This window comes from Panthera leo, chromosome C1 (genome assembly GCF_018350215.1).
Source record: "Panthera leo isolate Ple1 chromosome C1, P.leo_Ple1_pat1.1, whole genome shotgun sequence".
Taxonomy (NCBI): Eukaryota; Metazoa; Chordata; class Mammalia; order Carnivora; family Felidae; genus Panthera; species Panthera leo.
Window position 1 is genome coordinate 96,960,020 of NC_056686.1, and position 19,697 is coordinate 96,979,716.

Genomic DNA, 19,697 nt, shown 5'->3' on the forward strand with positions numbered 1-19,697 from the left:
AGCGATGGGAGTAGCTAATATCTACTGAGTGCTTATTGCGTGTCTGGCACAACTGTAAGGACTTAACATGAATCAACACGTTTATCCTGAAAGCAAACTGTGTAAGTTCTTTTTTCAGATTAGAAAATCAAAGCATTACACAGCAAAGGAGTGGCAGAACTGGAATTCAAGTCCAGAGTTGGGGCTTCTCTTCTAAGAACACTGACGGTTCTGGGCACCCGCATGGCTCAGTAGGTTGAGCGTCTGACTTTAGCTCAGGTCACGATCTCAGGGTTCATGTCGGGCTCTGTGCTGACAGCTCAGAGCCTGGAGCCTGCTTCGGATTCTGTGTCTCCCTCTCTGTCTGCCCCTTCCCACTCGTGCTCTCTGTCTCTGTCTCTCTCTCAAAAAGAAACATTTAAGAAAAAGAACACTGATAGTTCTCCCTTCTCTCTAAACACCTTTCCAAGTCCTAATGTCTGGGTGGCTGGAAGGCCACATGGCAGACGACTTGGGTAGGAGAGGTACCTGAATAGCCTGTAATGTCCATCGCCTTGAGGTTCCGACATTTGATCACCGTGAGGGTGAGCCTGCCTGCAGTGGGCAGGTAGCACAGCGAGAACATGATCTCTCCCAGGTCCACGCTTTCCTGCAAAGAAGCAGACGAGAGGGCAGATGAGGGGTGCACAGGCCCCTGGGGAAGTTGCTGCAGGCCACTCTGGGGCCCAGGAGAATGTTCTTCGAGGCAGACTGCCATGTCTGTCGGACCCAAGGGTCTGGCCTCCATGCTGGGAGTAGCTGGGACTAAACGATCACGATATCGCCTCTTCAGTAGAATTTGCCACCTTCATTGTCCCTTCTGAATTCTGCTCGGATTCTGGAAGGACCTCAGGGTCCTGCTTTGTCCTGACTGGCCCTGCATGTGCCCCTCAGCTGCAGCCTCGGGACTAGCAGCCCCTCTGTGGCCCGGCCCTGTTCCCTTCCAGCTCGCCCTTCTGAGTCACTGGTCCCCTTGACTCCACACCCCAGCCCCTTGCCTGGCTCGTGGTCGTGACCGTGTCCTGCACAAGACCCACCTCGGCCATCCGGTGCTCTCTCCCAGCATGTCTGCTTCCAGCCCTCAGCTGAGCTGTTCCTCACCAGTCCCTCCGCTTCCTCGCCTCTCTGGAGACCCACTCAGCTCTCTCGCCTCCAGGCCTCAGTGTGGAAACACAAGGGATCGCGACCTCACTCTGGCCATTCTGGCCTTCTGGGAATTCTGGAATTCGAGCCCAGAGCTGGCCATGCTGCAGACCGAGGGGTGTACACTCCCCGTCCCAGGTTTGTGCCAGGTCTTGGATCCACCTTGTCCTTTTTCCTTAAATGTGGTCATCCTTCAAAAACGACCCCAGCAGAGTACACGCTCTCCTGTCTCTCCTATGGGTCCTAATCCTAGGAAGTTTCTGAGCAACAGGGAAGAGGAAAACTTCAAACAGGGTAAAGACGTTTGCCTGTCAGTTACACAGTTCTTTTCTGGACTGCTTCCTCTTCTTGCCCCCCACTTGATGAAGGAGAATGCTGTTGCTCTGAAACCTGCCCTGAGGCCTGGGGGCTGGCCTGGTGCCCCCCCCCCCCCGCCCCAGGTGGAGGAGGAAGGCAGGGTTTGGGGGGTGGCTCTGATCTCAGATGGGGCCATCCACTCCTTCAGTCATTCGTTCAGTCAACAAATGTTCGCTGAGCACCTGCTGTGTGCGGGGTGTTGTTCTGGGAAAGAACAAAATGCACAAAAACCCCTGCCCTCACGGAGCTTACATTTTTACTTGGGTAAAGGACAAGAAACAAAGGTAAATAAGTCAGTAAAAAGTACCAAGGAGAAGGGCGCCCGGGTGGCTCAGGGGGTTGAGCATCCAACTCTTGATTTCGGCTCAGGTCATGATCTCACAGTTCGTGGGTGTGAGCCCTTTGTCCAGCTCTGCGCTGACAGCTTGGGATTCTCTGTCTCCCACTCTCTCCGCTCCCCCTGCCCTCCCCCCCGCCCCCCAGTCATGCATGTGTTCTCTCTCTTAAAATAAATAAATAAAAACTTAAAAAAAAAAGTATCAAGGAGGAAAAAGTAAGGCAGGTAAAGGAGATAGCTAATGTTCATGGGGGAAGCCATAGCTCTTGACGTTTTAGACAGGCTGGCCAGGGAGGGCCTCCTTGAGGAGGGCACTTGTGAGAAGGAGAGCAGTCAAGGATGACAGCAAGGCTTTTGTCCCTTCTGACAAAGAACTCCCCTTGACTGTGCACTCCTAGAGACACCTGATACCTGGGCCCAACTGGAGAATAATGTAAGACACTCCCAACCCCTTCCCGAGCTTGTGGGCCCCATGCCCTCCTCTAGATGGAACCTTGCCCTAGCCCAAGATTTGTCTTGGTAATTTTACTCGCCCCACAATTAAATCCCAGAGTAGCAGAAGGAGGGGGTCTGGCTGGGGCAGAGCTGGACACCCTGGAGAGGCGGGACCCCCTCCAGCACACAGAACCCTGTGGCACCAAGGACCCAGCAACCCCAGACTAACACCCACCAGCTCCTGTTTGCAGGAACTGTGCAAGGCAGGGAGTGCTGTCACCATCCCCTCCACTTCGCAGACAGAGAGCTCAGGGTTCAAACTCCCATCTCAGAGCTCTGCCCAGGCTTACACAGCTGGTGGGAGACACAGCGGGACTCCTGACTCTTAGGAGAGTGCTCCTTACACTCGCTCCATCCTGGAGCACCTTCCAGCTCACTGAGGAAGCACCTCAGGGTGACCCTGGCTCCTCTAGACCTTACACCACAGCTTCCTGCAGCTGTCCATTTGTTTGTCAGTTCACGTTGACCAAGAACCTGCCGGAGGCACTGTGCTTTGTGGAGAGTAGAAAGTCCCCCCCCTCAACATGCACACGGTCTAGTAGGGTGTCACCAGTTAAAATAAGGTGCCAGGATCCCCACCTCCCTCAGGGGCGTCTCTTGTCTCCCTAGCCCTCTAGTCCAGGGAGGGAGGGAGACACAGGAAACGGCCCTGCGACATGGTGTTGAGGGAGCGTGATGGTCCCCTCCTGCAGCAGGTCCCCAGTGCACCTGGCTGAAAATCCTATCTCTGACCAAGGCGCTGAGGTACGAGGGGGCCCCCAGTTCTCTTCATGTCCCATATAACCCTCCTCAGTTCATTCTTGCCCAAAGCTAGAGAAGCCTTTCCGACTCAGCAACAGCAATGAGAACTAACATTCCTGCGTGGCTACCATGCGCCAAGTCCTTCAAAGCCAAATGATCTCAGGAAGCCTTGCCACAGCCCTACGAGGTGCGTGCTCTTATTATCCCCACTGCAAACAGGAGAAAAGGACTGTTTGGTGAAGTTAAGTAGCTTGCCCGAGGTCACATGCCTAGTGAGTGCTCTGGTGCCAGATTTACACAGATGTGCTGCTGCTCAAACACCCCCAGTGGCTCCCCTTGTTCCATTTCTGGAATCAAAGCCCATCTTCTTAGCTTGCATTAAGGACCCTCAACAACGGGGTCTTGTCTTACTTCCTCACCTGATTATTTCTCCCTATTCTTCTAGGCCACTCCCCCTGCTCTACAAGACTGGTGGGCCTCTTCTTGTCTCTGTGTGGACAAACCTATGCATCTTGCAGGGGTCCTCGTCCAAGGTCCAGCCCACAGAGAGCATCTCTCCCCTCTGCCCCCCCAACACACCCCTGCAGCACCTTCTGCCCCTGAGCCCCTCAGACGCATTACCAAGTCCCCCTCTGCTGCCACCGTGCCCTCCCACTAGCATCTAGTGACTGGAGGCCCTTTGGGGCCAGGCTTTGCTTTACACCTACTCGAGCTTCAGAGGTGGCCAAGCATGAGAGGAGCTGCATGAATGCATGTAGAAACAGATGGTTGTATCTCAGCCAGGAGAGCCCCAGACGGAGTGGTCCTCAGTGCCAATGTTACAATAAAGACAGGGCCTGAGAAAGAATCCTGTGGCCCCTCTGAAGGGAGCGGCTCCCCTACGATGTAAAGTGGCACTTTCGAGGGCTGTGTTGTTTGGGAGAGTCCAAGTGGATTTGTTTATGGCCTGGGGTGTGGGGCATCTCTCATGGTAAATGGAATCACTTGGGGCTCTATGCACTGGTCCCAAGGATGGCTCCTTCCTGGGGATCACCAACCTAGCAGGGTGCCCCTCTTCGGCAGGGGTGCCCTTTCTTGACAGGACTGTGGCAGCTGGGGAGCATGCGGGGGGCTGAGTCTGCGGCATGCTGTGGGGGCCCCTAACCCCAACCCTGGTCCCTGCTCCCAACTGTGAACTTCCTTCTCCATCACTGGTAAAGGGAACGGGCTAAGATTCCCGCCCCCCCCCCCCCCCCCCCCCCCCCCCGCCCATGACTTGCAGGAAGAGAGAAAAGAGGAGCCAAGAAGCTAGTTCCAGGACCTTCTGCTGTGGGTGACTGAGCTTCATTGGGCCTGACCGCACATTGGCTGCTCTTGGCTCAACGGATCAAGGGAGATACTGTTCCCCTGCACACACACACACACACACACACACACACACACACACTGCAGAGGACTGGCTTATCTGAGATATGAAAATAAATAGGTTACTTTTGAGTAAATAGAGGGATGGGGGCCAAGCAAACAGAGTCAGCACTTCCTGGCAGCCACCTCCCTCTCTGGAAAGCTGGGGCCCCAGCTTGGACCCTCGGGCCACCTTGCCAGATCCTGGCTCTGCCCCACCCCCTTTCTCTGGAGGCTTCAGCCCCATATCCTATGCTCCCCGCCAGCCTTTTATCCTCATTAGTGATGCTTGAGACTTTGGCTTTAATAAAACCAGGGTGACCAGGGGCTGTGGAACAGCTCACACTTTATTGTTTTCATCTTCACTTGCTGTCAGGGGAGGCTGCCTTAGGGCCCCTGATTGGTAATGCGCTCCCCAGTGATGGAGAGGTCACTGCTGTCCAGAAATTGGCAGAGACCGACTTGGCTCTCTCGACTACTAACCTATGGGCCGATAGGGCAGATCCGGACCCAGTAGCAGCTGGCTTTAAGTCCTGGCTGGTGTTTGGAGGGAGCAGACCTGCTGTCAGCATAGGGAGAGCCAGGGTGTGGGCTCCTGGAGAAGTCTGTCCTTAGGTGCAAACTGTCTGGGCAGTAAGATTCTCAAAGTCCCGTCCACTGCACACCATTGCTCTTGTCTGCAACAGCTCACTGAAGATTCCCTTCCCTTTGATGCACTCACATAGCCCCAGGCATAGAAGAGAATTCCTATCTGTGGGCTGCCCTGGGGAAAAGCACAAGTCAGGAGACTCCGGCTTTAATTCTTCAGCCACTAACAAGCCACAAGAGCTTGGGCACGTCATTTCACATCTCTAGGCTTCAATCTGTAAGATGAGATGATTGTTCTAAATGTTCTAGCCTTCAGATCTGTCCCTGCCAGCCAGAAAAGACCAAGGATTCACACTGAAAGACCTAACATCAGTATCGCCAGTTGGGAGGGTCCAAAGGTGCCTGACTGTGTCCACTGCCAGCCTCAAGGAATCCAGCAACTTCGTTTTGAGATCCAAATGCTCTCATTCCTTCAGTCCCTGCTGCCCCCATGTGTTTTTGTTCTTCTCCAGGGCTACCCTCCTTCTCTTCCTCCCAAAGAGGCAATGAGTGGTGTCAATGCCTCCACGTCTGTCTTGGGAATCCAGGCTGGGCAGAGTAAGAACCATGCTCCCCCATCTCTTAGAGAACACTTCTAGTCTCTTAATCATTAAGTGCCTTGTCTGAATCTCTCATCATCAGCAGAGAAGCATCCGCTACCCTTTCAGGAAAGCCACAGGAGACCTAAAAGGATCTCTGAAGCATGGGGCAGGAAGTGCTGTTAAGCTACCCTTGGGCAGGGGGGCCTGGAAGAGAGACAGGGTGGAAGCCAATCTGGCTCTGATGGGTAGAGAATAACATCTAGTGAGCAATCCCTCCTCGAAGGTCTGAGGCTTGGAATTGGTGGGGGAATCAGGGACGGAGGAGGGGGAGAGCTGAGTCAGGTGTGGAGGCGGGCAGTTGGGGCTGGGCCATCTCCTCTGGGATCTGCCCCCAAAGTACCACAGACCTCCTCTTCCATAGCCCATGTCACCGCCATAACTTTCCTGTTGCTTGTGGGGATTATGTGACGAATCCTGTGTTCTCTTTAGATTGTGGGCTCTTTGGAGGCAGAAATGGTCTAGTCTTCCTCATCATCATACCTGCCATGTCTTACCCAGTGCCTGATACACAGTATGTGCTCAATAAATACTGGCTGATGAGCACAAGGTTGAGAATATGGATTTGGAGTCAGGCAGCTCTGGGTCCAAACTCTGGCTCTGATGTTTATGAGCAATGCAGTTTATTTAAGTCTTTCATTAAATTGAAAGTCTTTCAAAGTCTCAATTTCCTGATCTGTACAATGGGGCTAAATAACACTACCTTCCTCTTAGGGTTGTTGTTAAGATTAAATGAACTAATTTGTGTAAAGTGCTTAGCATCGTGCCTGGCACAGAGTAGGCTCTCAGAAAATATTAGCTGCTATTATAATTATTACTTCTATAATTACAAATATGATAAAGACCTCACAGTCTTGCGGTAGGGACAGGGGAGAGAAATGTTGCTTTGATCAGTGTTTTAAGAGAGGTGTGGGCAAGATGTGGGGGAGCGGAGGAAGGAATAATAAACTGCCCAGGGTTATAGGTAGGCTTCCCAGAGGGGGTGATATTCCACAGGGTCTGGCAAGTGAGCAAAAGGAGTTTGCTGCAGAGAAAAACAAGCGAGGACATTCCAGGCAGAGGGAGGCGGTGCGAGAGTGTCTGTGTGTTAGAGGGTGAGACGCAGGGTGGGGGTTGGAATAGCCCAGGGCAGGCTGGGAACAGGGCAGGGCCCTGCCCATCCGCCTCACGGCCCCCACTTAGGAGTCCGCCCTGGCTCCTGCCCCACTTAGTCTGCAGTGTCACCTTCCATCCAGACACCCACACCGGAGACCAATTTCATGGGTGTCATTCGTTGGTTACCCACCTACTAAACATTCACGGATACGCGATATGAACATACAGGGTCCCAGCCCTCCAGGAGTCTGTATTCTAGGAGAGGGAGACACAAAGAAACTAAGCAAGAGAGGCTCCGAGGGCGGTGAATGAAACTGTGACATGATGGGGGCTGGGGGGGCACTTTAGACAGAGTGGCTGGAAAGGCCATCAGACCTGAAAGAGGGAGGGGGTGGCCAGCCACGAGGAAGAAGAGGAGACAGCAAGGCATGCCGTGGGTCTGGACACACTGGTTCGGGGCAGCTGAGCTGGAGAGCAGGGGGACCAGGACAGGGCAGGGGAAGAGTTGGGGGGGAGCCAAGGGAGGCAGGGAGAGATCTCAGAGGCCTTGAAAGATGTTTGCATTTTATTCCCTGAGAAAAGCAGAGACCTCAGGAGGCTTTGGAGAAAGGAGCGCAGGGGAAGAGAGCAAGCCAGAGAGCAAGCTTCCACGCCCTCCTGCAGGATCCGTATCCAGTTGTACACGCTGTTCTGCCTTCCAAGTGTCCCCAGACTCTGGGGCCTCTCTGCACAACCTTCGCTCTGACCCACGCCACCTCTTGCCTGGACCTCCAAGCTTTCTGACCCCCACCTCTGCTTGCCTATCCTCTGATAGCCTCCTTGCTGTAAATGGGGGGCCATTCGCCTGCTCTGAATCCTCCAATGGCTCCCCATTTCAATCCATTCTGGAACTGGAAAACCTCTTCTTTATCCAGAAGCACAAATATATACAACAGATAAACAGTGGCTTGGAGCCTGGGCACACAGGGCTCCTACCTTCGACCCCTCAGCCTACCTCCTTGAGCTTCTGGGAATCAGCCTGAAAATCTCACAGAATCGAGTAGCATTCAAGTTTCTTCATGATTTGGCCCTTGCCTTTTTTTTTGTGCCAGCCATTCTGGTTCAGGTGCCGTAATATGGGCCATTCTGTCCCAAGCGCTTAAACATATTAAGCCATATAATCCTCATGTAAGCCTACAAGATAGGCACCATTATTGTCCCCATTATCTACACAGGGAGACTGAAGCACAGAAAGGCTATGCAACTGGCCCAAGGACACACAGCCAGTAAATGGCAGACTGAGGTCTGAACCCAGGCAGCCGGGCTCTAGAGTCTACAGTTTTAGCCACCCCACCATCCTGCCTCCCCATGACTCCCTACTGCCCCAAACCCTCCAGATGCTTTTGCACCTCCATGCTTTGGCCGGGTTCTTTCCACTGCCTGAAACAATCTGTCCCTACCTCTGATGGTCCTGGATGACACTTGTCTTTCCTGGCCAGCTGTTCTGTTCCCTCCTCTTGCATTGCTTCCCCCTCACTCCCCTGGTCTGGCTTGGGGGTCCCCATCGCCCCTGGGTCTAAAGGCCTGGGATCAAGTGTTACAAATGCCTTGAAGCAGAGGCAAGGCGTTTCTGAGACATAGTCAGCAGGTTCTAGTGACCGGCTGCAGGGGAGGAGAGCGGAGACTGACACCGTGCAGCCCAGCACCCCAGGGCTGACTCCACTCTCTGCTGGAAGCCAAGGGGGTGGGGCGCTTCTTTCTGGTGCTGCCAGGATTCCCGCTGTGAGCGCTGGGCCTGGCCCTCCTCAGGCCTGGGCTCCAGGGCTTTGGGGAGAATGCTGGGGGTGGCCAAGGTGGAAGGGCAGATGTGAGGGCTGGGATGCACCAGCTCCCTGTGGGGCAGGGTCCATTTGTTCTGGGTTCCATCCCTGCCTTCTTTTTCTCTCAAGTGCTTTCTGCTCCAAGGCCTTTGCAGCGATATGAATAAATGATCTGGCAGGATAGAGGTGCCTTAAATGAACTCCACAGACTCCAGCTACAGCCTGTGGCATAGACCCTGAGAGCCAGGGATGGCCCCCGGGAGGAGGGAGACTCTCCAGCTTGCGTGGGGCACGTGGGAGGAAGTAGGTGAGATCCGTGGGCTGGGCTGGGTCTTTGGGACCTTCGAGAGATTAAAGTACATCAGCAGGAGGCAAATGTTACTGTATCTGCGTATCTTCAGGGAAACAGATGGTTTTATTTAGCAAACTTTTTCTCAGCCTCTCCTTCGTGAACCTGCCCTTGAAAAGAGGTTTAGTGTTTCACATGCACCATTACTTTTGGGCAAATATCCGTGAGTCAGAATCACACTGGGAGGTACAGATCTCTTCCTAATGACTTTTTAAAAGGTGGGCGGAGAGGGAGAGGGGCTGCGAGGGGGCGGAAGGAGCTTGAGGAGAGCAGAATTTGGGGAAGTTCTAGAAGAGAGGGAGGCAATGCCTGGTCAAGCTGTAAAGTCTGCTCCATGGGTGCTTGTCTATGGGAGGCCAGGGCCCCCGCTCTGGTCCTTCCACTGGCACTTCATTAATGAGACGAGGAATAAATGGCACATTAATGAAGTTAACGATGAGAATCTGTCTTCATTTCTTGCCTCCAGTTGTCCTGCTGTGTGGCTGTCAAACAGCTGTCAGTTTCCCCCGGGAAGGGTGGGCATCTCAGCAGTGAGTGATCTGATCTCTGCCCCGGGCAGGGCAGTGGCAACAGGGGCTCTCAGCAGGAAGGGAGATGCCCTGGTCCCAGGGGGTTAGTCTCCTGGAGCAGCTGAGGGGCATGTCTGTAAATAGGTCCTCCGGGGGATGCCAAACCGGCAGGGCTTTGGTCGCAGCCAAGGTCACATACTTGAAGAGCCAGTGACAGGGGCTTTATCTTCATTGACCGGAGGGTTGAGGGCTTCACCCACCTCCTGCTCCAACACGCAGGAATCTGTTGGTCTTACCAGGGTGTGGCTGTTCTGTTTGCAGCCTTCCCTGCGGTTGGCCATCCCGCTCTGGACCACCCACTTCCTTCCATTCTCCCACTCCTCTGGCTTCTCCCTCCCAATAGCAGCAGGATCCTCCCATCCCTGCCTCTAAACAGTGCACTTCTAAACACACACACTCTCTCTCTCTGATCAACCATAATGTTAATGCCCATTTCTATTCTCAGGACTCCCAAATGTATGGCCCCTCATGGACCTCTCTTCTAGACTCCAGACTCATACATCCCACCTGACATCTCCATGTGGATGTCTCACAGAAATCTAAAATCTCTCAGATGCTCAAAGGTGGACTTTGATCTGCCATTTACATCCTCTTCTGTTTCTGCCTAACTTGGCAAATGGCGCCTCCATCCACCCAGCTGCTCAAACCAGAAACGAGGCAATATTGTTGATGCTTGCCTTCCTCTCTCCTGTACAAGTAGCTCACCACCGAGCCCTGCCAATGCCACCTCCAAATTCAGTCTCAAGCCTGCCCCTTCTCTCCGTCTCCAAGGGCAAAACCAGCTCTCATCTGCCTAATCACAGTGACCTCCTAACAGACCTCTCTGCTTCCCTGTGTTCACCTGCCCCACTTTCCACATGGCGGCGAGTGCTCTTTCAAAATTATAAGGTGAAGCACGTCACTCCTTTGTTTAAAACCCTTCAATGGCTCCCCCTTGCACTAGGAAAAAAAATCCAGAACACTTGCCAAGACCCATAGGGCCCTACCTGATTAGAGTTCAAGCCTTCCTCCTCACCCTCCCAGAAGAGCTGAAATATTCCAGGGTCTCCCTGCTCCCAGGACTGTGTATTCTGCTCTCTCCATTTGACCATTCTTTCCCTCAATTCTTCACATGGCATCCCTCAGGCCTCTTCCTCCAAAGCCACACCGGCTCTGGACTGTGTGTTCCCGAAGGACAGGGAGGGGATCTGTTTTACCAAGAGTGGGACCGGAGTGAGGCAAACCAGGTGCCCAGGGTAGAAAAGTGAAGAAGGTTCATGCATGCCTCCAAGAATGCGGGCCTCCTTAAATTTTGCCCTCTAGGTACCTCATTTCCCATACCCTAGTCTTGGCTCTATATTTTACTCACTGCTATATTCCCAGGACTGAGCACAGCGCCTGGTATGTAACACACACTCACCAAATATTTGTTGAATGAATGAACAACCTAGCTGTGTGGGATGCACCTGGTTAGGAAGGTGGTGAAAAGGGCTGGTGTGAGGAGTGGACCCTTTGTTAACTTCAGCCTCTGGTCTGTCCAGGAGTATCCCTGTAGGTGACGAGATGGCTCCAGGGTTGAGCCTCAGCGTGTGGTCTGAGGAACCACGGGAATTTCCTGTATTGGACCTCCCTTGGGGGAAGTGGAGGCTTGATTCTTGAGCTGTGCCCAAGACCTACTGAGAGAACCTCCGAAGTTGGGGCATGGATGTGTGAGTGGCCGAGAAGCTTCCCAGGTGATTATTACGTATCCTCAGTTTGCAACATAAGGCAATTGAGGGGATTCTGAAGCTGCCCTGGATCAAATCCTAGTAGAATCACGGTGGCGTGGAATATAGCCAGCGTCATTCAATATCAATGCCGCCAAACTAAAGTTAGGATGACGAAAGGGCTCTCTTTTGTTGGGTGCAAACAAGGGTTCTGATGGAGCAAAGCCATGCCAGATCCTCCTGGGGTGGCGTGCTCGCTCTCCCTCTTTACCTTTTCTTGACGCACCATAGGTACACTGGATAGCTAAATTTTAACAAGAAGATGCTTCCCCCCAAACTTAGAGAGTTTAGGAAACCTGGGTAGGGTTTTAAAAATGTCTGACACTATTCTGTAAATACTCCAATTGTAGTAGTTTTCCAAGTGTGTTTTCCTGGCCAACAGCATCAACACCATTAGGAACTTGCCAGAGATGGAAAATTATCGGGCCCCACCCTCACCAGGGTGAGAACCATTGCCTTTTCCATTTACAAGAACCAGTTGAGAATGCACACTCTGGCCAGGATTTTGAAGTTGCTTCGACTTCCTTTAACCTACTTATTTTGGTGATCAAAACCAAAGTCAAGAGAGAAGGAGACTAACAGATATGGAGCCCCTGGATACTTAACATACATCTACTTCATCTCATTCATACCACATTCCTCGGAGAAGCCCATAATCATTGCCATCTTGAGGTTCAGAGAGGTTAAGTAACTTGCCTAAGCTCTCGGAGTGATTGACCAAGTCTGGATTTTAGACTTCTGTCTGTCGACTCTAACGACCTTGCTCTTCTCCACCATGTCACTGAGCCTCCTCTGGAACTGTGCGTGCACCACTAACTCCCTTCCACCCTACCTTCTGCCCCGGGCTGTTAAGGACCAGGTGGGCTAAGGACCTATCTGGGCCTTGAACGTGAAATTTCCAGTTGTTCTGGTACCTCCCTCTGCTGCTTCCTCTAGAAAGGAGACAAGTGGGTGGTGTCAGCCAACATTACAGATTGTGAGGGGCTCCATCTCATGAGCACTTAAACCAGCCAGTGCTGCCCCCCTGCCCTCAGCCTGCCATTCCTCACAAAATGTACCTGTACGTCAACGTCTCATGAGGTACTCAGTTGCCCCTGCGGACACTGTCTCGTGTCCGGGAGAAGGTTAGGAGAGGAGGGAGCTGGGCCAGTGTAGGCAGAACCCCTGGGCCGGAAGTTCTGGTCTCCATGCAAGGACCCTACACTCTCTCTGCACAGATTTTCCCACCTGAGCTTCTCCAGGGTGCAGACACCAAGACTGGTGGAAGGGGTGGGGGTGGGGGGAAACCTTTATATGAAGAAGTTTGTCTCCTGCAGAATGGGAGGTATTTTCTTCACTTTCATTTTCTTGCTTCCTTAGGTTTTGGGGCAGGGGTTGGGGGTGGTTTGCAGTCCCTGTGGGCTTCTTGGGAGAGTTGCAGGTGTCCTATGTGGGGATTCATCCCCTTGATGAGGAATCTTTGCAGATGTAAGGAAGACAACCCCAATCACATGTCTCTAGGCAGCAAGAGAAACCACAAGTGATTGGTCAACTCATCCAGTCCTAGCTTCTAAACAGGACTACACTAAACTGAACAATGGAGCCCTCTTTTGAAAATATCACTCATACTTTTCCCAGTGGTCCACCATCCTGGAACTCAGGAAATTCTCCTGATGTCCAATCCATGTATGCCCTTCCTTCCCAGTTCCCACCTACTATTTCACCATGATGCAGCCATTACACCTTCAAAGTCTGGAAGATTATCTCAATTTTCACTGAATTCTCTTCTCCAAAGCCAAGAAATTCAGTTTCCTCGGTCTTCTAAAGCTTCCAGGCATTTTAATGCTCCTCATGGAGACCCACAATAATCAACAAAGAACTCTCAACTGGGGGTCTGGTGGGAAGCTGGGGTCTTGGCTCTTCATCCAACGAGAGGGGAGGGAATCACTAGTCTGTTTCAAGAGAATTCGTATAAACAGCCCTGGTGGGGGTGGGGGAGTGGGGGAATACATGGGGTTTGGGGCAGAACCTTGGGTTCAAGTCCCGCTCTTCTGTTTTCCAGCTGCATGACTGTGAAAGTCATTGAACTTCTCTGACCTTGTCTGACCGTGAGCATCAGCCATCCTCAGGGTGAGTTCCTACAGGGCAGCTGCTCTGAGTCCCTGAGTTGGAGGCGTATGAGGAGACCACACAGTAGAGTAGAAACACCACGACGCACATGAGGTAAGCATGCAGTCTGTAAACCTCACTTCCCAGCCCTGCAGCCTCTGGGCAGGCTGACCAAAACCCACCTGGTGGCCGGAAGGGCCAGGTGTGCCCCCTGAATGTCTGGGTCAGCAAGAGGAGAAAGAGGGCCGCCACGTCCCAGGGTGGAGGGCGACAACGAGGGCTTCTTTTAGCCTGGCTTTTAGAGACCAGCTCCTGGCTCCAGGGCCCACAGAAAGCTGTGCTGGTTTGTAGGTGGCCTTTATCCTGTATCCCAGCCTGGGCTTCCCCACCCATAAGCACCTTCAACAAGCAGGGTTGGGGAAGACATCTCGTAGGTCTTCTCAGGCTGCAGGTTCCAGCTTGGGTATCCCCAGCACTAGGATGAACTTAGAGCCAGGAAGCTTGGGTTCAAATCCCAACCCTGATGCTAACCAGCAGAATGATCGAGGGTGAGTCACTGTGGCTCCCTGAGCTTCGGTTTCCTCAGCTGTAAAATGAAAGCATTGTACCGGGTGACTTTGCCTTCTCATCATAAAACAGGATTAACTGTGCGGCTGAATGCCTGTGTGCACTTTACCCGCTGCAGGCCGACTCTTCAAGCATTTCCGCACACTTTCAAACCCCTTTCTGCTTTGTCCTGCCGTGGAGCTGTCTCTGGCAGCTGACTGGGGTTGGCTTCTGACATCTTCAAGCTGCATTCTGACAATGCATCACTGGAAGGAGAATCAGTTAGCAGGGAGGAGGCCGAGGGACCAGGGAGCACGTCTCTGAGGCCCCTAAAGATGCCCATGGAGCTCTGCGCCGGTGGTTGTTCTGAACCAGGCCCCAGGCCTCTCTTCCCCTTCTGCTCACCCAGGAGTACAATGATGAAACACCAAATTAGCTCCATTATTGTAACTCCACAAATTATAGGCCGCTTGTTCCACCAGAGCCAGCTAATGTCTCCCACCCATGAGCAGGTGACACTAATGGGTGTTTCCTCCCTTTTAGGCACCAAGTGCGGAGTGGGAAAAAACAGGATGAGGCTTGGGCTGGGAGGCAACTTGGAGAGTGGGGATCCGGGGAGCCCAGGCTCCCACCTGCTCGTGTAACAGAGCCACGGCTAGTGGGGGCCTCGGCTCCACTGCAGAAGGAATCCAGGAGCCAATGCTTCCTTCTTACCCTTCCTCCCTACCCGACTCCCATCTGCCTTTCCTCTTACACCACACAGAGCATCTCCTGTCCTGTCGGCGGAAGCCACTCTTCCTCAAGGGGAGAGGCCCCAAACGAGAGTGGAAACAGTATGTTCCCAGGCAGATCCAGGCCCCTGACCTCCAGGCCAGGCAACGGGAACTGACAGAACCCATGTTCACTGACGTCCACATGGCCCCTGGCTCTGCAGAGCGCCCAGCCACTCCCCTAGCCCCGTGCCTTCTTCAAGACTAGGGTGGGAGCTGGGTCTCTTTAAAGGATTCCTGACCAAGCACCTTCTGCAGTGAGTAGTTTCAGAGTAAAGCCCTCTCTGTGGTAATCAGTGTAAGAGTTCGGGAGGCCTTAGATATTACAAAGATCTCTTCTCATTTTACAGATCAGGGAAACAAGGCTTTGAAAGGCTGTGTGGCCCAGGTGACACTAGAGGGAGTTCCCCAATTCCTAGACCGCTTTGGAACCCCTTTCTCTCACTTTCCAATTTCACCCCACGTGTATAAATTGAGTACCTACTAGATGCCGATTAAGGGCTAAGGATTACGAGCTACAAGGGACATACAAACAAACGAGACGAATGGGTGGCAGGAAGAAAGTCAAAATCCCCAGATGCCAGGGACTGCCTACCTCTACCGCAGTTAAGGATGATTACAAGGAAAAACAGTCAACCCACTACCCATAGCCAGCATTCACTGAGAGCTTGCCATGCGCTGGGCACTGGCTAAGCCCTCTGTGTGTTTATGGAATAGGAATTATTCTTACCCACATTTTACAGGTGAGGAAGCAAGCACAGAGAGAGTCACAGAGATATAAACCAGAGATATCAACTAAAGAGCAGGGGCATGTGGCTTGAACCCACACACCCTCTTAATCACCAAGTCAAACCAGCTTGATTTTCCGAAAGGTCGCCATAGGGATCAAATTCGTCACACTCATTACCCAATGTTTGGGATTCCCCCAAATGCTTCTGGATTCCTGATTAAGTAGTGAGTGACAGAGCTTTATATATATTATCTCAGTTACTCTTTTCTTTTTTTTCTTAATGTGTATTTATTTTTGAGAGAGAGAGAGAGAGAGAGCGCAAGTAGGGGACAGGCAGAGAGAGAGGGAGACAGAGAATCCCAAGCAGACTCTGAGCTGTCAGTGCAGAGCCCTATGCAGGGCTCAAACCCATGAACCAAACCATGAGATCATGACCTGAACCAAAATCAAGAGTCGGATGCTCGACTGAGCCACCCAGGCGCCCCCAGTTAATCATTTTCATCAATCTTTTAAAGAGCATCTCATTTGTCAAAACAAATTTAGTCAAAACTAGGTCTTATGATTACCCCCACTTTGCAGATGAAGAAACTGAGGCCTACAGGGCTACAGTTTTGGAATTCGAAGGCCATGCTTTGAACAGCCCCCATGATGTTCATTATTCTTTCCTGTGCTAGGGCCAGGAATAGCTTTGCTTTCCCCCAAGCACCTGGTCTGTTTTCATGGACACAGAATTCTGGGACTATGTTTCCCTCTTTGCATTAGCTGCTAGAACACTCCAGGTCAAATGTGTGCCTACTCTGGACAGTGGACAGCAGGACCTGCTGTGCTGTGTAGCGGCTTCTCTGAACTTCATTTGACTGTCTTTCATGGATCCTTTTGCTATATTTTTTGATGTTTTAAACTTAGTTTTAATCACGGTACAGGTCTTACGAGCTAGCTAAATCCGTTTGGGAGCAACACAAAGTAACAGACAAAAATAAATGAAAGTTTCTGCTACTCGGGGTGCAAACTTCAGACAGTTCACTTTGTCTCTCTTAGCTTAATTTGCTTTATCTGCAGACTTAGGATAATGCCCCTACCAAGACTTGCTGAGGATTAAATGAGACAATGTGTGCAAAAAGCTCTTTAAATCCAGTAGTGCCATATAAAGGCAAACAAGACCTGTCAGTAACATTATTATTAATGACAAGACAGGCCCGTGCCCCGGGGCACCTGCACCATGTATGGTCTGGACCCAGGGACTGGTGAAGAGGGTCTAGCTGGATGACACCCAGTCCAACATGGTGGAAGACTCCCACAGCCATCCTGTGTTCTCAGAGCGGCCTGATGCTTCCTGGGTAGGGGAATGGACCTATACCAGACCTCACACCTGTCACATCTGGAGGCAGGCCTCAGTAGAAGCTGTCCCTGCTGCACTGCCCATGGAGGAGCTGCCTGGGGTCCCCCATGGGAAGGTCAGCAGTTCACTGTGAGGTTCTAAGTCTCCCCAGAACCCTCTAGGGATGTGTCAGCCTCGTGACCAGCAGCCCCTCCTCCTGCTCACACCTCAGGGTGCTCAGGGGTTTGCTAATAATAGATAAGGAGTGGCTGTGGTCTGTGGTGAGAAGGCAGCCCTGGGGCCCACCAGACCAGTGAGTCTGGCTTGACTACTCCACCTCTGAGCCTCGGACCTACACGTCTAACCATCCCCTTCCTCTTCTTCTCCACACACATCCTTCCCTTCCTTCCAGCATTGTTCCAGAATCACTTAACCCCAGAACTTGCAGGCCTCGTCTAGTCAATGCATCAGCACTGTCTGAGTCTCTGCCGCATCCATGTGATTTTTTCTCAGCAACAGGAGGACTTTGGAGATCATCAAAATAGTAACGGCGGTTATCTCAGGACAATGGGCTTATGGTGAATAGTATTTGTTTTGCGCGGCTTTCTGTATTTTCCAAAATATCTAAAACACAACTGTAATAATTTGCCTTGAGGCAAGGAAGGATGAAATATATTACAGCCATACGCCTTTTAAAGAAAAGGATCTGTTTTGGTTTTCTGTTCTAAAACCATGTGTGGGTGGCTCAGTCGGTTGAGCATCCGACTCTGGATTTTGGCTCAGGTCATGATCTCACAGCTCATGGGATCGAGCCCCATGTTGGGCTCTGCGCTGACAGCTCAGATCCTGCTTGGGATGCTCTGTCTTCCTGTCTCTCTGCCCCTCCCCTGCTCATGTTCTATCTCTCTCTCAAAATAAATAAACGTTGTTCTAGAAATTATAAAAAAAAAAGAGTTTAAAAATGTGATTCCAGAAATTTCCTCAGTTTGCCTCATCTAGAAAATAGAAATACTGATTTCTTACTGGGTCATGAACTTGGAATGCGGTCATAAACTTGGAAAGTACTTTATAATCATGTTAGGTATCATTGCTGTTGGCATCAGGAGCAATCACCTATGGCAAGAAGCTGTGAAGGTCCTTTCTCACTGATACTTAATACAGCCTCACCGCAACCTTGTGAAATACAGGTTGTTTTGCAATTTTACTAATGAGGAAACAGAGAGGGGACATGATCCATCTGAGGCCACACAGCAGAGGCAGGAGGATTCGAGCCTTGATCTCCCGACTCCAAGTCCTGCTTACCTGCAAGTCTTCGAGGGCTGACACCATATCTGCTAAATGCCTCGTGGGGCCTGCCCGACAGCCCCGAGCTGACTGTGTGGCCTTAAAAAACAGCTGTACCCCTTATCCTCAGCTTCCCCACGAGTGAAACCAAGAAATAATCTTTACCCTCCTTTCTCGACGTGTGTGAGACACAACCTGGAGCAGTTGTGGGCTTATTATAAGCACTCGTATGGGCATTGATTAGTAAGCTGCATAATCTTTAGGACCCAAGGTCTTCCCCAGAATATTCTTTTCCAAATGGAGTTTCTTAGGGCAACAGGAAGTGTCCTGTTCTGGGCAGCTGGAGCCCTCTGAGGAGGGGAAATGACAAAAAGCTAATCAAACAAGCTCGTGTCGGGGACCCACTGTGTGTGTGTGTGTGTGTGTGTGTGTGTGTGCAGGGCTGCCTGCTGTGGTGGGGCCCAGGGAGGCCCTTGCTGATACCAGCTGGCCACAATGGAGGCGGCAGGACACTGCTGAGAATCTCTTTCCCATCTCACGCAAGAAGAAACAACTGTTCTGCCAGAGTTTCTCTGGTAAACAGCGCCCAAATAGTGTTGGGTGATTACTTTTCCTTAGGGAACACTCACTCCCTAAAGAGAGCTGTGTGTCTGCCCAGACTTGGATAGGATTTACTAATATATATTTAAAAAAAAAAAAAGGTCCTGTCAGCAGGAATTGGAAATACAAAGGCACTCGCTGCCTGCCTTTTCCCCTGGCCTCTTTTTCTCCTCAGACCTACCAAAAAGGCCCAGAAGCAAGACGGAAGTTTAGTGCCTCTGTTTCTCCCCCTTAAGAGCCACCCTGGAGCCCTAACCCCTACCTTCAAACTGTTGGTCCAGGGTCTGCCCTCCCAGGACAACGTACCGAATCACACCCCCTTTCCCTGCTGCCCTCGAGGCTCTCAAAACTCAGCTGTTCTACGGCCTTCCTTCCTGCTCTTCCACTTTCTGCTAACTTGCAGCTAATCTGACGCATGATTAATCTGATGCATCTGATGATACATTTGAGGACGTGGTGGGGGGGCTCCTCTGAGTGTCACTTCAGCGGGGACCTTGGGGCAGGTGGTGACTCAGCCAGAGATGGTTTCTGCGATGCGGGGGGGAAGCGTTTTCCAGCAGGTGCCTCAAATCACAAAGCCAGCCTGTCCCCAGCTTCTCAAGAAGGGCAATGCTCATCATGTTTGCAAGATACACTACCAGAGCTGTTTTCTCTCTCTGGATGTTGGACTGTTCCTAGCACACGGTCCAATGTGTCACTACCAAGACGTGAGTCAGCCAAAGGCTCTTGGGAGGAATGGACTCACTCAGCCCCCTAGGGAAGGAGCCCCACGCAGTGCTCTTCTAGGGGGTGGGAGGAACAATCTCTCCCCATCCTGCCCCACAAAGACAGGACTCCCTTATTCAAAGAAAGGGGCTCTGGAGAGGACTTGCCAAGCGAGGAGGGAATGAAGCTCCCTTCGTTCCCTCTGAGTTCCCCCTTCTTCCGGGTTTTTTCTCTGGGTCTAGCTGCCCCCTCGAGTTCTGCCTGTGCACTCTCATTAAAGCTCAGTTGGTTGGGCGTCCGACTCTTGATTTTGGCTAAGGTCATGATCTCACAGTTCGTGAGTTCGAGCCCCACATTGGGCTCTGTGCTGATGATGCGGACCCTGCTTAGGATTCTCTC

At 51.9% G+C, this 19,697-nt stretch overlaps 1 protein-coding gene across 4 annotated transcripts in view; it reads right to left on the reverse strand.

The window, feature by feature from the left end:
- SYT6 (synaptotagmin 6) overlaps positions 1–19,697 on the reverse strand; it is a 59,284-nt gene that overhangs the window by 12,417 nt on the left and 27,170 nt on the right. For all 4 annotated transcript variants that reach the window (XM_042953514.1, XM_042953517.1, XM_042953516.1 and 1 more), the window contains one exon: positions 508–628. In XM_042953514.1, the coding sequence (XP_042809448.1) occupies positions 508–628 (121 nt within the window). The remainder of the gene's footprint in view (positions 1–507; positions 629–19,697) is intronic.